This window comes from Otolemur garnettii, unplaced genomic scaffold (assembly GCF_000181295.1).
Source record: "Otolemur garnettii isolate 467f Iridium unplaced genomic scaffold, OtoGar3 scaffold00117, whole genome shotgun sequence".
In the NCBI taxonomy this organism is placed as follows: Eukaryota; Metazoa; Chordata; class Mammalia; order Primates; family Galagidae; genus Otolemur; species Otolemur garnettii.
In genome coordinates this window covers 1,788,286-1,806,381 of record NW_003852512.1, presented here as the reverse complement: position 1 = coordinate 1,806,381, position 18,096 = coordinate 1,788,286, and the positions used below count along the sequence as shown (strand labels likewise).

At 37.0% G+C, this 18,096-nt stretch overlaps 2 protein-coding genes across 6 annotated transcripts in view; one reads left to right on the top strand and one right to left on the bottom strand.

Moving 5' to 3' along the window:
• LOC100964489 (heterogeneous nuclear ribonucleoprotein F) overlaps positions 1-321 on the bottom strand; it is a 2,101-nt gene extending 1,780 nt beyond the window's left edge. The window contains 2 exon segments of the mRNA XM_012809934.2: positions 1-3; positions 6-321. The exon segment at positions 1-3 is cut by the window's left edge and continues 1,780 nt beyond it. Of these exon segments, the coding sequence (XP_012665388.2) occupies positions 1-3; positions 6-96 (94 nt within the window). The 5' untranslated portion in view covers positions 97-321.
• The window catches only part of FGF13 (fibroblast growth factor 13), a 528,354-nt gene that overhangs the window by 501,862 nt on the left and 8,396 nt on the right, over positions 1-18,096 (top strand). The window lies entirely within an intron of this gene.

Sequence of the window (18,096 nt, the reverse complement as noted above, 5' to 3'; positions counted from 1 at the left end):
GGAGAGGAAGTTCTGCACGTCTTCAATAGAGCAGGACCAGGGTAGGCCACGGAGCTTGACCACAAAACCTTCACCTCCCTCAGGGCCCAGCATCATGGAGACTTGGTAGGGCACTGATTTTTTTTTTTTTTGGTGGCTTAAAGAACTTTGGATGCCTTCAGTGGGAGACACTTCCCGTAGGTAACAAATTGTCCACGGAGTTGAGCAGGGCAGATTTCTATTAAGTAGCAAGGCTTACAGCTCAAGGCCCTCAAATTCCACCCGAAGCTTAACAATGCAGAGAGCTCCGAGGAAACTCCAGGTGCATCTTTTTGTTCTCGGGCTTCGAGTCTCCACGCTCCCGCTCTCACATCCGGCTCCTCGGGCGTCCCTCGCAGCACCTAGAGGAGGGTGGAACCGAGGCAAAGCTCTTAATATTAGCTCTTTAGGGGTAAAGGGAAATGCCTACCTTTAAATGCTCGTGGCAGGAAGTCAATGGTTACTAGAAGTATATCTGTGTTTGTGGTTCCAATAAGGTCATTCAAGAACATCAAGTGATTAAAATTATTTTAACAATAGATGCAGTCCCATAGATATCCAATCCTTAAGTTAGTAAGTTGTGTTTATCCGGAATAACTGAGACCTGTGAGGATCAAAATTAAAGATTCAACTAAATGTTTCTATTCATTTTCTACAGATCTACTACGTGACCCTGCCCACAGGCAATCAATAAATATATGACAATTAATCAGCTTTATTTTTGCTAAAATTGATTTCCCATAATTCCTAAAGAACAAGGCTTCATTCAAAGAGAACAATAGATAGGAATCATTTTACCAGTAATTGGGAATTGAGCTCAGGGTGCACAGGGATAGTATGAAATACCATCATTTCTGATAAATTTCAGCAGGGATCATTAAGTATAAGCGATTATCTCATTCAATGCTGTGAGTCTAGTTGATAGTCAGGCCATAACAATGTGCATAGCTGGCACTTGGTTCCTTTCTTTATGTAGCATTTCTCTGGTTAAGATGCCCCACAATGTTCCAAAATTAGGATCTCTTGGTCTTCTGTGTTTTCCCAGACATTTTATATTTTCCAAGGTTTAGAGGAGTGTGCCTGTCATTGGTAGAAGATGGAAAAGAAGGTTGTGTCCCCCACCCCAATTAGTCTGCCATTTTAATCCACCAGCATTAAGCTAGTGACCTACTGGTAGAATATTTGTTAGTGTTAGACCCATATGCTTCTGGTGACTGGCAATATGGAATAGGATATGGAATAGGTATTCCAAGTCTTGTCAATAACTGGCTATCACAAGAACCTACTCTGCAATGTTCTACTCCTGCAATAAGTTTGAGTGAACTCCCTAATAACCAAGAGATAGTGCCATAGGAAGGCTATTTGGTGTTGCTGTCAGCTCTGAGGAGCCACTGCAGCCTAGAGAAAGTCTTCTCAGGAAACTTCCCAAGGCAACTCTGCTATCCCCCCATCCCCCCACCCTGCAACACCTATGGGATTTACATATGATGTTCCCTAGGATAATGTATGTAAAGCCGTGTATGCATTACTGACATGCTGTAAGTGTTTAGTAAACGTTAGCCATTTCTCTTGTCAAATATCCATTATTAAAGCAGAAATTCTTTAGTGGCTGTCAAGATAAAATTGCCGTTACACCCAGGTCGAGGATGCTCTTACTAAACAGCAGCTCCTTCCTTGACTGGATAGCCATATGATCTCTAAGTTCCCATGGTGCATTGTGACTACTCCTACTTTAGTACTTCCCTTGCCAAACCGTACTGGCACATTTATCATCCTGTTTCTTTAACCAGTCTGTTGATTCTGAAAAGAGCAGGAAATAGCTATAATATTACTTGTTCACTGCTGTATCTCTGGTCTTTAACATAGTATTAGAACTTTCCATGCATGTAGTAGGTCTTCAGGAAGTGTTTCTTGAATGAACGAACGAAGTGTCCTAGTATCACGGGCAGTAAATTATGCCTGCAGAGAGTATTCCCTCCCAAATGGTGTGCATAGGGTTAGCGTAATCAACATATGTCCCGTGCATAGACAGAAACCATTAATATCAGCAGTTCTGCTTCAAACTGTAACCTTGAGCTGTATGTAACTTAATCACAACATTTTGACGTTGATTTAAAAAATCTTTGGATAATAAATAATTGTCCTTTGACTATTATCCAATATCATTACTTATTGGCTAAAATCAGCTAGGATTGGCAGCTTCCAAAAGGCTTTTCCTTTCAAATAACTGTTATCCACATACATCAACCCTGGTAGCCCCTCTTTAGTGCATCTTAACCCTCTCTTGCTCTTCACTTTTTCTACTTGTTGTTGATAGTCTCAATGGATTAATCTAATCTAAGTTTCTCTTGTTTTCCTTGAACCAGTTAGCAAGATCCTGAATAAATGTTTCCTACTCTTTTTTTATCTTTAGTGCTTCTGCCACTTTCAAAACAGTTCCCTATAGTATATATAGTTCTATCTGTCCATGCATCCAAAGACTCATTCAGTCAACAATGATCCACTGATTGTCTGAAACTTGCCAAAAACAGCCCCTGCTTTCTCTGAGCTTATTGTCAAATGGCAGGAGTAGACACTGAACTGCTAATTACAATCTAGTGCCTACTCCTTCTTACCAACATCTGACCACTCTCAAACAAAGACTACCAGGTATAGATTACTGCTGCAGAGCAATACTTTCACAATCTTTTTAATGAAGGTATTAACAGAACAATGAGGAACTAGGATGTCTAAGAAGAAGGTGCACTAGAATGAAATGTATTTTTAGGAAGTCACTATGAGAATTTAAGCCTTTGCAATCATTGCCTGGCAACAGGGATACAGCCTTACTCCCGAGAAACTGCGAAAGAGCAGAGAAGTAGAAGAGCGCTGCCAGAGAAATCCCTTGGGGTTTTCTTAGCCAGATGTTTGGAAAGTATCATTTAAATTCTTCAGGGTGGAGGATTCTAACCTATGCTCTAAGGGGAAGTGATGAAGGATAGAAAGAAAAATAGACTTTATCCATAAAGAAAAAAATGAATTCATAGAATTTCAGTACCTGCCCACCACCTGAATTTTGGAAATAAAATTCATCCATCCTGAAGGCAGATTTGATGCTGACTACAGGTACATTGACTGTCAGTCCTGCTCTGGTTTATTTGCATGGGAGACGGCCATCATTATCCTCTTCTATTTAGGTACAAAGTAATTGTGTTTTCTGTAAATGCAAGCATCTTAATACATGCCATTTGTTCTTGGATTTATAGACATCTGCTTTAGAAAGTTCAGTTCTTCATTATGAGCAGGGCAGCAGTGTATAAATGTTAACTTCTTTTATCCTTTCAACAAGGCTATGAAGAAATTGCTATTATTTCCCCCATTTTAAAGATAAGGAAACTGAGTCACAGAGGTAACATTATTTGCCCAGATTTACTCAGTTGGAATGCCCAGGCACTAACTACCATCTTGCCACTCACTGACTTCAAAACCCGTTCTCTTAAACAGTATGCGAACTGCCTTAATAAAGAAGATAAAATGAAAAATGAAAGTGTGTATAGCAGAACAACATGGGAAGCTATTTGCCATTAGCTTTTAGTTAGGATTGTTTTAAAGGCAAGCAATTGTCCTTTTCTGTAATAGTTGTCTTTTTCCATGTGTCCCCAAATCGGTGAGCCAAGATGGTTGGTTGTAGTGGGCATGTCTTAAAAATCAGTTTCCATGAAAAGAGCAACTAGAGAGCCTAATGAACTCATTGGGTCCTGTATCAAGTCTGTTGGTTGATATCCAAAAGACACTACCTTGTAAGGAATACAGCCCAAGTTTTCTATGACACTTAGATCAGGGCCTTGAACCTCTGCTTCTGGCGAAACCATCCCAGTCATTTGGTTGGACGCAGTTACTTCTGAGTCCACTTATTAGCAAAGCACATTGTTATAGAGTCTTGATATGGACTCACTTGCCTCACTTGGCCATGGCCGGCCAGTGAGTTGAATAACTATACATTTCACATTTGCTGCTATTGACAAATGTTTATTTGTGTAAAGTTTAATTCACAATTTAAACCATTCTTTTATTCCTTTTTTCTTCACTATGCTTCTTTTTAAATTATTCCTATCTCTAAACAATACTGGCTGTATTGCATGTGAATGATTTTTCTATCCCATTGTACTTAATTAGCAAGTATGGCATTTACTTCTTATTTAACATATCTCTTTCGGAAAACAAAATCCTTATTATTGTTTTGGTAAAGTGAAGATAAAATATGGTCCAAATCCAAAAATAAAAGAGTCATGAATCCTTTTAACACTGCCTATGCAATACTTGTGTCCTGTAAAAGAGCAGTTTAAGTATGGTTGTTAGGAACTGTTTAAGTCCCCATGACAAACACAGCCAAGTTAAGCACTGGTTCCCTGGCCAACCTTCTCTTGATATTTTAATGTTTTAATCTGTAGTGCATTTCAAATAAATAATCAAGTGTAGAATTTTCTTTGCTAAGATACATTCTTCATTTATCCTTTGGTTCCTTACAATGATTTGACATTTCTAATATGTTGAGAAGACTTAACTTTCATTTATTACTAATATAAGCTCTTCAAATTTACTAGCCATCAGGGTTTGCTGTTTTCAATGATTAATTACCTGTTGGCACACTTTTCAAAGTATTCTCTTCATCTATTTCCTTTCATCTTGCCCTACCTTTTTATGAATAGCCTTTCATGTTTATCTCAAAAGAGTATTAGTAAAGGTTTAGTTTGTTTCTTTGGGTAGAGATGCTGATAGATAATTATAGTGGAGTTCATAATCACAGTGAAAATTAAAGCCCTGATAACTATACCTCAGTAGGATCCTAAATATTTTATGAAAAGTTTAATTATTTAGTAATTTTGCGGGGACCTCAATAATCTGAAAAAATTTGTCTCTTCAGCCTACCAGCTTCCCAGGATTCCTCCATCCTTTCATTTAGCAAATTTTTAAGGCATGAATACAGAGTATTGGGCACATAGAACTTATGTTCTAGAGGGGGTAGGCAGACATTAGACAAACAAATTAGCATATAATTTTCTTTGGAGAATAAACAGGAAGTATTGGGGTCAGATAGGAAATACTGAGAAATAACAGTTCTTCTTTCACATGAGACAGTCAGAGAAAAATCCTTTCTACTTAGGTGCCACTTGAAGGATGAGACGGAAAAGTTCAGATGGATGTCTGGAGAAAAATATTCTAGGCAGAGGTATCATCAAGTTCACAGACCCAGAGAAGGGAATATGCCTGGCATGATCAGGAGACAAGCTGGGAAGCCAGTGTGATTGACATAAAGTGAAAAAGAGTGATACTGAAAACGGAGAAATAGCAGGGCTCAGATCATATGATTTTATAGGCCAAGACAAGCACTTTGGCTTTGACTCTGAGTAAGGTGGGAAGCCATTAGAAGGTGCAGAGTAGAGGAATGAATGACAAGATTTGCCTTATTGTAAATTCATGTTTTACTGCAAGTGTAGCTTACATGGTACTAGTGGCCAGCTAACACGGTCAATTAGAGAATGCTGATCCCCCACCCCGCCCAGCCCACCCCATGTAGTCTCCTTGCCTCTGCTTTATTCTGCATCCACAGACTGTACCTCAAACTTTAACCAAACATCATGGGCATTTGCTCTGGGGGTCACAATAGACTTGGCAAGAAAATATAATTAGCTCAGGCCATCTCATCCATACTGCAGAAAGAAAATAATGAGCACATTCATTTAAACTCAGCTATCAACAGTGCAGCCAAACAACTCCCACTGAAGTGAGTCAGGATGATCTTCATAAACCAAGGCAAGCATGTTATGCTTTAAATGAAGGCTCAGTGGCCTCAAGGAAGTGAAGCACCTAATTTACTACCAGGCTGTGACTCAAGCTCAGGGAAAAATCGAACCTATTATTACTTACTTAAAATATAGTAAGCAACTGTGGGTAAACATTGAGACTCTTCAGAAGAATAGAAAGTTAATGTTGCTAAGAAAATAAGTAATCTGCAGTCATTCTCAACACATGTGCATGTATTTCTGGCCTCCATTGACTGCTGCTTTGCACACCTATCTCTTCCTTGGTTCATTGGAATTGCACATGTAATTTGATGTGTTCAGATGAGTTGAACATCTCAATGCTAATGGTATCACAGCTATTTAATTTTCTACTCCCGTTTCTTCCTAATGGTAGAAAATTAGCAAAGTTCCTGACAACTAAGCAGATAGCCTATGGAGCTTACCCCAAAGCCATTGGGTTTGAGTCTTTTATCCTGGTCACTTGGCTTACATCTCCCCTTTCTTTCCTCTTTCTTATGGTTTTCAGCAAATACCCAGCTTCTGTAAACATTTCCTCAGCTAACCTGAATTGCAGAAAGTATAACTTCAATAACACTGAGTCTGTGTTTTGTAGCATATAATTTCTGGTGATTGGAGTACTGGTAATCTACTTGTGCAGATAGGTTGATTTTAAAATGGAGCCTTATTATACCCAGTTATAGTTAGATAGGACTGAGTTCTGGTATTTGGCAACATTATACGGTGAATATGGTTAACTTGCGTTTTGTTGATGGGAATAAGTAAACTCCCCATAAATTGGCATATGGATAATTGGTCTTCATAAGTCAGCCAGATGTGATGCCAAAGATTCTGCAAAACAACAAACATATAAAGAACATGGTTAATAATTTATTATTTTCAAATAGTTAGAAAAGAGGATTTAAATGTTAATAACAAATGATAAATGGGCAATATTGTATACACTAATTATTCTGATTTAATCATTACACATTATAAATGTGTATCAAAATATCACTGTGTATCCCACTAATTGGTAAAATTACTACATGTCAACCACAAATAAAAGACAAATGGAATTTCATTATCTTAGATTGGCATACAGTACACAGTAGGGCTTGTAGTTCACTATGACTAAATTGACTCTTATTGGTCAAATTAGTCAAATTATGATTTGGCTAGGCACAGAATGTAGGACTTGTATATTTTTATGGGTACTCAGAAGGTAGCAGCTTTGGTCATTCTGATGAGATTATGAAGGACATGTTTTTAGGTTTCAACATAAGCTATTTCAATTTTAATCTATACCGTGACCTAGTATAGTCTTTTTTTTTTCTTTAAGAGATCGGTAAATGCTTAGTGCTGCTGTGATAATAGAACACTTAATTATAACAGATGAAATTACTAACCAAATACTTTGGGAATGGAATAAATGCTAAAGCAGGTTGCTCCAGTAGGAAGAAACTCACCAAAGTAGGGCTCTATCCTGCTTTGCCAATGTAGAGTGTAGAGCTCAGTTTTGGATTATCGTCTTCTCACTGTTAGAACACACTTTCACATACTGCATGACTTTAGGCTGAGGCCTAGGAAGTGCTATTTGGACAACTGTCTGGAGAAGGCACATGCTGTTTCAATGTGCTAAGCACCAGGAGTATGAGAATTATGATAGGCGCTCAAGAAACTTGTGTTTTGTTGATGGGAATGAGTAAACTCCCCATAAAATGGCATATGGATAATTGGTCTTCATAAGTCAGCCAGACGTGATGCCAAAGATTCTGCAAAACAACAAACATATAAAGATGTTCAGAGGAGTTCTGACTCTCTAGCATACCATGCATTGTGATTCTTTAGAAAAATCAATTCCTTCCTGGGGCCAGAACTTTTATCTGCTTTACCTACAGAAGAGTATAGATAGCTTAGGTTCATCTAAAAATATTTTATTTGATGTGAACCAGCACATGTCATTGAATGCTTTCTCTCTTTTCCTGAACAATGGGCATTTGTGAGTCAAAGAATAAATGCATGTCTCCTTTCCCTAATGGTGGACTTCAAAGCAAAAAGAAAATGGATCCATAAGAGGACAAGGGAGGGAAGAATTGCATGTTGAATGCACACCACCCTCCCCCCTAAAAACGTAACTTGGACAGGAAGGGGAAAGGACGTACATCTGGTACACCTTGTCTCCCTCACTTTGCCATGGTTATTTTAGTTGGAAGTCAGCATTTAACCAGGTCTGCCTAAAGCTGAGTGAGGGAATTTAATTTTGAGAACTGTGTTCTCCCCGAAGGTGCATATTCTCTTTCTCTTTGGGGAAAACGGTGTTATTTGTATCCTCCTGATGTTGAAGGATATAGTAGACACTACCATACAGAGACATCCTAAATTTATTTTATCTGAAAGGTTAAAGATGAGAAGCAATCCAACTGCTGATATGATTCATGAATAGATGATTCAACTTAGAATGGCTTGGTGATGTCGATTTAGTATACACCGATCACACCCACTTAGAAGACCCTTTGAATAAAATCAATGTGTGCCCTGAGACTAAATACAAGTACTTTGTGAACACTTAAAGTTTTAGGCCCCTTGATTATATTTAAGGTAATATATACAGTGTATTTGCCAGTATAGATTTTTCATCACCAGCCATCTGGTAAAAATTAGAATGAGATAAATAATTTAGCTTCCTTCTGTTCACATAAAATTTCATTGTACCCTTCCTTAATGCTGTGAAAAGTCTTCAGAAATAATCAATTGTAAAGCACGTTTGCATTCCAGCCAAAAGTGACCCTGGAGGTGTCTGACATGCTGACGTTTGACTCTTTTTCTCCATGCGCTGTGAAAAGGAAAGGTGCCGATTATTAGCAAGTGGCCACCAAAAAATTGCGTGCCTGGGGGAAGCTCCTAAACAAGCACACAGCCTGCTAGATAGAGCACGGTGTGAAGAATCATGACACAAGACAGCTGGTATATTCAGAAAGTGCAAGTCATTTTTCAGGACTAAAAAAAAAATAATATTTCGGAGCATAAGAAAGAAATTTAGGAAGGACTAGTTACATATTCTTTGTGACCCACTGATTCTCTAACTACAGTGAATATCCCAGCTTCTGAAGCGCAGTAATTGGTTTGTAGGAGATATTTTTCCATTCATAAGAAAAAAATCTCTGCTACTTTTTATCCTGGCCTTATTTTCCAAATCTGGCGTGAGTTGAAGAATCTTCTGCTAGAATTGTAGGAGAGCAGGTGCCAGATTGTGGAGGGCCTTGAACGCCCGGCCAGGGAGTTTGGATTTTATCCTGTAGGCAGCAGGGAGCCATTAAAAGATTTTGAGCAGGAGGAATGTAAAAAATAGGACTTGATTTGGATGCATGTTTAGTATAAAAGTGCAATGATAAGATATATTAAGGGAGTGTTACGGTTCTGTTCGCAGCAAGAATATAACTGGAGGATTCATCTTTACTAGCTGACTAGTTCAGCTTTTATAGCATGCAAATTTCAGAGCCAGCTGTAAGAGCTTGATGGTAAAAGAACAAAGTAAGAATTGATCATGTGAATGTAATTGTAAAGGGAGGGTTTTTTTAGTGATCAAGGTAATACAGGATCATAATCATTTTGAAGAGTGACTGTAGAATTATTTGTTATTTTGAATTTTTTGAAACCACCTCTATGCTATGTAATTACCTTAAGTTTTAAGTGCTCCCTGCAGGGATAATTTATGCATTTTTCATTCTCATGCAAATGCTTTAACAGTCTACGCTATTGAAAATGGAAGCTGAAAATTATTTCAGATAGTTAAGGTTGTGCAGAGCTCCTGAGTGGTAATCATTTTTATATATTCCCATAGTTTATATTATTGCGCTGTGTTTTCAACGACGGTGATACTTAGGTAACAGACCTTTGAAAACTTAAATTGCATGTTTTGATAAAGAACTATAATTTGCCTATTGCAAAACTTAATGTCATCAAACCCTTTTTAAAATAGTAATATAAAATGATGCAGTATTTCAGGAAATACAGAATAAATTTAGTTTATGCTAAGCTCCTAGAAGCTCAGTTAAGAATTGTAACTAGATATGTGGTCTAAACCCTCCTATAAAGCATTATGTTTTTTGAATTCAAGCAGTGGTTTCGACATAACCATAATATAAGGTAATAATAATAATAAACGGCATCACAGGTGATGGCAGCTTGGTCATAAATAGGGAGCTGTTGTCTCGTTTACTGCAACATAGTTACACTTGGAAGCATTATGTGTCCCCTCTGAGAATCTGATTCCCTTTACGATGTGACATCCATATTTAAAAGTGTCTTGTTTTAATGAACTTTCACAGGACTTTTTGAGTTTCTCAAGCGATCTGGATTTCCAGAGATTTTTTTTCCTGAGATGGATATGCATTGCACATAGGCAACTCTTTGGGAAGAAATTTGGTTTTATTCTTCCTCCATTGGTTTGCCTGTAGATACGAACTTTACAAAAGAACATAACCTGCTCTGGGCGGCCTCTCAGATTTCAGCCAGAGCTCTGAATACAGCTGGGAGTTTGGATAGGAAACAGGCCTCCAACAAAGGGGAGACGGCTTATATTCCCACTTTCTTCATTAAAGGTTTCTTCAGGCTTTCTGAAAGCCCACAGAATTGGGAAAAATAAAGTTTCACTTTAACTTTCTCCGTTTTGTTTCTCTGTGTCCCCCTGTTTCTGTCTTTCTCTCACACACGCATGCACACATATGCCCACACGCGCGCACACACAGGTCTGGCTAGTTTAATTTACGTTTTTCCTTATATTTATTACCCACATCTGCACCTAGAGCAGTGGTTCTTAACCTTCCTAATGCCGTGGCCCTTTAATACAGTTCCTGTGGGTCACAACTCACAGGTTGAGAACCGCTGACCTAGAGAGACAGAAGCCTAATTTCGGTAAAGGTACTCTGGAGTCATTCCCTAAATTCTTCTAAGGTAGAGAGAAGGTCACTGGAAAGAAAATCAACCCCAAATGTGCTCAAGTTCAGTCATGAACATTTTGCAATTCAAGAATGGACTTTTCATGGCATGAGGTGGGAGAATGTTACTTGGGCAAATTCACATAAAATAAATGGAGAGCTACTGCCCAGTGTGGCAGAGAAAGAAGTGGCCTGGGGACAGGCTGGCTGGCCTAGCCTGTACTCCTGTTAAAACCTCTTCCTTCCCTCTGGAGCTCAGGGTCAGTTAGAACTTCTGGATCTTCAGCACTCACAGCTCTGGGAGCATCTTAGGGATCAGGTTGCCTTAAAATAAGGGCCTCTTAAATGTCAACACCAACTACCTTAAATTCCAGCTTCCTCTAGAAGGAGCTGCTTCCCTGCTCTTGGCTTGTTCTGCAGCAGAAACTGTTAATGCCAGGTTCGAGTATATTAGCATTTCTTTGGCTCTTAAAGAAAAAAAGAAAGAAAAAAGCTTCTATGAGAATTAAAAAAAAAATCTACCCCAATCCATTATAATCATTACCTTTGTTTTATCTTCATTATTAAACTGTCCCTAACTTGTCACTTGAATGCCATAACTATTCAAGCAGTTGTAGAAAACTTTAAGAGTAGGCACTGCTAAAACATAAGGTACTATTGGATTTTTCATTATTATTGTTATTATTACCTTATGTTCTGAAAGTAGAACTAGCAAAACAGTGGTTTGGAACAAAAGAAGTGAGGTAATAATGTTGTACTTTTTGTGGCATAGTAATTAAAATGAGACATGTAAGTGTCATCTGGCCTATTAATACTAGATTATTTCACAAAGCCCTTTAAATATCATGTGAGCTTACCGATACATATTACAGTAATTCTAGATTTAGAATCTTAGGACATTTTAAGCCCTAAATCAAAAGCTTCAGTATTATTATTCTTGAAAAGTAATCACTACTGAATACAATTAATGTGTAATGTTGGCCACTCACAAATACGGAAAGGTGCTTCTCTTCTCCATTTGTCTTCATTGACAATCACTAGTTTTCATACCAGTTTCAAATTGGGGTGGGGTAGGGTTGGTATTACATTTTCTTGTCTATCACACAAACTGCAGGTTTGGGCAGGGGAAGGAATCTGGTAGTCATTGAGCACTGGCTTTCTGTTTTGCACTAGAAGGCATGCATTAGTCACTTACATTTCAGCATTCACTGTTACCTCGCATTGTTTTCCTGCCTGTGCAAGAGAAAAGATAAGAAGTCTCCTTTCAAAGTCTAGGAAGAAGCAGACTCCTGCTTACTTGTAAGTGAGTCTTCCTTCTTCCTTGGAGAAAGGACCCTACCAAATTTCATACAACTGCCATCCAGCACAAGCTATGATCCTCAAACTTTCCTGAAATACTGGAACATCCTATGGATCCATTGGTATGGTTTTATTTTTAATATGCCTTGCCAGAACTTTTCAATTGACCTAGGAGGAAAGGATCTTTCTCCTTTGCACAACACTTGATTGGATCTCTGGAAGAAATTGTCAGAGTTCCTAGGCTTTGAATTTTTATTCAGATGCTTGTAACAGCTACTTAAAAAGATTCAACCTACTAAGCTTTTTCTTCTGAGGACAAGTACTTAAGAACTCATTTTGTTACAGAAGGACTTAGCTTCCACTCTGAAGTTGTTACAGAAAAGAGTACTTCTCTGTCACAAAATAGAATGCTTCATAGTAACAGAATATAATATATCCAATGGGCACAAACTAATTCCAGTGACCAGCTACAAGACAGGAAAGTTTATTTTTTAGAAACCATATCTGATAATTGATTCACCTTTTAAAATACATAGATCAGCTCTGTCATTTACAAAAGCCAATATACAGAGTTAACAAACATAATAGAGAAAAACAAAATGTTTAGGAGATTATTCACCTTAGAGTAGTATTCTCCACTTGAAAAAAATGCTTATCCTGCAGATTTCTGATAATAGTGAAGTCTCATAAGATTCAAAGTAAAAATATCTCAAGAATAGAAAAGCAAGTTGGGTTTCTGGAGGGTAAAAGGCAGGACCACACCTATGGAGCATATGACAAGGGTACAAGTCAATTCTGTGAAGTGCAGAACATAGATATTTGGCACAATAATCAAGTAAATGAAGTGAAAGCTGTGTTGATTGTTTTAAGGTAACCACGTCAGATTGTATATATATAAAAAAAACAGCACATTGAACCCCACATATGTATGAATGTATTCATGATGTATGTGTATTTGACTTAATAAAAAAAGACATAAAATACATATGAATTAATGACAAAAAAAAGAATAGAAAAGCAAGCATCCCATGTACCCAACACTAATTCAAAAGTAGTAGATGAACAACTACAAACCCACAGGAGAGAAAGCAATTAAATCTAAGAGGGGGGATGGGGAAAGTGGCTCAGTAAGCTCCCACCTAACCTAATGGGTACTATTAATATAAGGGTATGTGGCACACCTCCTGGGGGAAGGACTCAACTGCAACTTGAACTTTACCATACAAACACAAATAATGTAACCTAATCCATATGTACCCTTATATTAACCCAAAATAAAATATATATATATATAATTTCATGTTCACACAGTCTCTCTGAAACACCTTTTGTATAAACTGAAGTGTATCTTATGCCACCAAATTGTACTGCTTAAACAATCTGTATTCTTCTAGAAGATAGGATCATACTAACACTGTCTCGGGCCAATAACACAGTCTTGAGGACAGGTGGTCCCTCCTTCTTTGTCACAGATCCCAACACGTTACTTCATTTCACAGTGTATTTGCTGACCAGACTTGAAGCAGAGTGAGGCCTTTGGATCCTGTCATTTTTTTTATATCATGAGAAAAATAATCCCTATTAGCTTCTCTCAGGGATACACGGTTTTTATTTGGTCTCATTCTTTTATTTCTAGCTTATTTTAGTTTGTTTTATAAAACAAATTGCTTTGTAAAAATTGACAGCCTGGATAATACATTGCACGGCACTGCTTTGCAAAAAGATATGAAAATCCAGAACAATCCAGCAGAGAGGACTAAATAAACTCCTAAGCTAAAATATGGTCCTCTCTGGATCCCAATTCTGTTCTCAACAGGCCATTAGTTGACAGGCCCCTTAATATTTTTCTCATTTTTGTTTGTAAAGCACTAAGGAGAAAAAACAATGCTGTGCTGGCATATTTTGTGGGGTCAGCAAAAGGTAAATTAAAATGTCTATGAAATATCTTAGAATATAGAAATGCAACCAACTGTATCAGGAAAAATAGTACCATGTGCATGTTCTTAATTATAACTGCATTTCTTTACAAATGATTACTTATTAGCATGTGTATTTTTAAGTCATTTTATGGTATGGTATTTCATGAAGCCCTTTTTAAGCACCTAAAAATTTCTTTAGTAGTATGGCTTGAAGTACTGCAGTCATTTCAGCCTACTGCAGACAAAAACAAAACAACAACAAAAAAAAAAAAAATGGAAGGAAGCAAAACAGTTTTCTGAGAGCCAAGCTTGGAGGAGAGCATTAAACCCAAAGTATAATTCATGTGCAGTCCTAATTTTTGGCAGAATTTATATTCTTCCATGTTAATAAAACACATATAGGCAGGTCCTTTCTTTGTAAACTCATTCCATAGTGAAAAAGAACCTTGAGAAGAAAAGTGAATTTATATATTTGGCCCTGGTTTCCTGGGCCTGTATTATCAGAAGTAATCCCCATATTTCATGTTTATGGAGCTGTACAATGCAGACCTTCTTTCTCATACATCATCTCATGTTGTATGATTCAACAACCCCATATGGTCAGCAGAACTGGTAGATTATTTTTCATCATCTTACAAAAACGCAGCTTAGAGAGTTTAATTGAAATGTTTAACTATTTGTAGACCCAAAAACCAAGAGTGTAAGTTTCATGTCTATTAGGGATCTCTTTATTCTTACAACATAAGCATTGTTTTTGTTACTCTCTTTTATTCCTCCTTCTCCCCTCTTTCTTGCTTTCCAGACTGTTAAATTAAATTTTTCTGTAGGCTACTTTCCTCCTCTTATTGCCTACTTTTTTGTGTGTTCTCACAGGCAAATGCTGGCTTCTCTCTCTCTACTTTAAAACAACCCTTTATTTATTTTAAAAATGTAGGGCCACATTCAACTTTTTTTTTGGATTTGTACAAGGGAGCTTCCATGATCTCTTCCTATGATATTGCTTTTTTTTCATTTATTTATTTTATGAAATATGTATGATAATTTACTATAAGCCAGACCTTATCTTAGGAGTTGCCCTCAAGTGTCTCATAGTCCAGTGGATATTTGAGTCAACAAAATATCCTCTATCATGAATTAATAATTTTGCTTAGCTGCAGTGCACTGGGTATCGATTCCCTCTCCCACAACTTCTCCTTTCCTATGCTTTGATCTCAGTAATAATGAAGTTCATTCGCATCAAATATACCCTGAGAGAGAACATCAAAGCCCCGAATATAACAATTAGTCCTGGATTTTGAAATCACCAATGGAGGAGAGGCCAGTATGGAGACTATAGGTAGTTACATTGTCACCCCCATGGGTATGATTTATATTTTAAAATTCTATTCTTAAAATTTTTTAACACAGTTGAAAATCTAATTTTAATCTGTGTATCATTTTCATTAGACTGGGGAATAATTGACACACACAAGTCAGACCTGCTTAAATAACCTGCTAATGTTAAATCTAGAAAATTAATTATCATCAGAACACGGCTCAGAATTAGATGAGTGACCCTTGCTATTGGCAGTAATTGTTAAATTAATTGGATGATTAGGCTATGGAAATGTGGCTGGAAGAGATGAGGGGAAGAGAGAGACGTGGGAGCATATAAAGGAGAAGTAGGTTAGTTATAATATGTATATAGAACCTGCTGAACAGAAGAAACCATGTGTTTCTAGGTTCATCATCAAACATTTGTTTAAATGCCCACTCATATATCTATAAGCATTTTGTTTCTGTGTTCTATGGTAAAAAATGTTACATGTGGATAAAACAAAATATGTTGAGAAACATTAATCTATATCAAGATGCTTACACTTGGCACTACATCCACACATGTGGAAGGTTATACTTAGAGTACAATACCATGATCACTTGGGACTTTTCGTTGCCATTTTATGTATGCACAACTTCATTAGACCCTGTTACTCTTTCTAAATCCAAGAGAATCAGTGCATCCCATTTAACAAATATGTCTTTTGAAAGAAATGTGTTAAAAGGAAACATATAAAATCTATATGGCTATTCTCAACTTTCCCATCCTGCTGAAAAACAGACTCAAATGAAACATGGCCACCCAAATGGAAAATACATCATGCTCGTGGATGAGCAGAATCGATATTTTTAAAATGTCTATACCACCCAAAGTGACCTACATACTCAATGCAATCCCCATTAAAATACCAATGTCATTTTTCAGAGCTCTAGAAAAAATAATTCTACGCTTTGTATGGAACTAGAAAAGAACCCAAATAGTCAAAGCAACCTTAAACAAAAAGGACAAATTGGGAGGCATCACGTTAGAAGACTTTAAGCTATACTACAAGGTTATAGCAACCAAAACAGAATGATAATGACACAAGAACAGCGACATAGACCAGTGGATCAGAACAGAAAACCCAGATATAAAACCATCCTCATATTGTCATTTATTCTTTGACAAGGCAGAGAGCAATATATGCTGGGGGAAAGAATCCCTCCCTATTCAATAAATAGTGCTAGGAAAATTGGATAGCCACATGTACATTAAAACAGGATCCATACTTCTTACCCCTTATCAAAAATTAATTTATGGAGGATAACAGATTTAAATCTAAGGAATGAAACTAAGAATTCTAGAAAAAGATGTTGGAAAAACTCTTACTGAAATCAAACTAGGCAAATAATTTGTGAAGAAGATCCCAAAGGCAATCATGGTAACAACAAAAATTAACAAATGGTATATGAATAAATTAAAAAGTCACCAGCCAATTCACCCAGCACCATTTGTTAAATAGGGAATCTTTCCCCCAATTTATATTTTTGATAGGCTTATCAAAGATCAAATGACGATAAGTGTCTGGGTTCATCTCTTGGTTTTTAATTCCGTTCCATACATCTACCTCTCTATTTTTGTGCCAGTACCATGCTATTTTGATCACTATAGAATAGATTTATAGTATACTCTGAAGTCTGGTAGTATGATACCTCCTGATTTGTTTTTATTTCTGAATAATGTCTTGGCTATTCATCCAAAGGTCTAAAAATCACTTGGCAACAAAGATATTTGCACCTGATATTTGTAGCTCAATTCATAATCACCAATCTTGGAAGAAGCTCTAGTGTCCATCGACCCATGAATGGATTAATAAATTATGGTATATGTATACCATGGAATACTATGCAGCATTAAAAAAGATGGAGACTTTACCTCTTTTATGTTTACATGGATGGAGCTGAAAAATATTCTTCTTAGCAAAGTATCTCAGGAATGGAAAAAAATATCCAATGTACTCAGTACTACTACAAAACCAATTTATAATCACTCACACTCTCGTATGAGAGATGAATCACAACTATAACCCAGGATGAAGGAGGGAAGGGGAGGGGGATTGAAAGAGGGAGGAGGGTGGTTTGATAGAGGGAGGGTTAATGGTGGGACCATACCTATGGAGCATATTGCAAGGGTACAAGTCAAATCTATCAAGTATTGAAGATAAATGTCTTAACACTGTGATTAAGTAAATGTGATGAAAGCTATGTTAATTAGTAGGATGTAAGCACTCCAATTTGTACAAATAATCAACATATTAAATCCCAGAAAGGCATAATTGTATTCATGATCTATGTATTGATGACTTGATGACTTAATTAAAAAAAAAAATAAAGCTTCCTTACAGCCAAAGAAACAACAGCAGAGTAAATAGACAACCTACAGGATGGGAAAATACTTTCAGACTATACATCTAATAAAGGGCTGATGACCAGAATCTATAAAGAACTCAAGCAAATCAGCAAGAAAAAAAAAATCAAACAATCCCATATAAAGTGGGCAAAAGTCATGAACAGAAACTTTTCAAAAGAAGACAAACAAATGGCCAAGATATGAAATAATGCTCAACATCTCAAATCATCAGGGAAGTGCAAATCAAAACCACAGTGAGGTGTCACCTACCTCCAGTTACAATGGCTTTTATCAAAAAAACTCTAAAACAACAGATGCTGGCATGAATGGAGAGAAGGGAACACTCATACACTGTTGTGGGATTGCAAACTAGTACAACCTCTATGGAAAGTAGTATGGAGCTATTTCAAAGAACTAGAAGTAGACCTCTTATT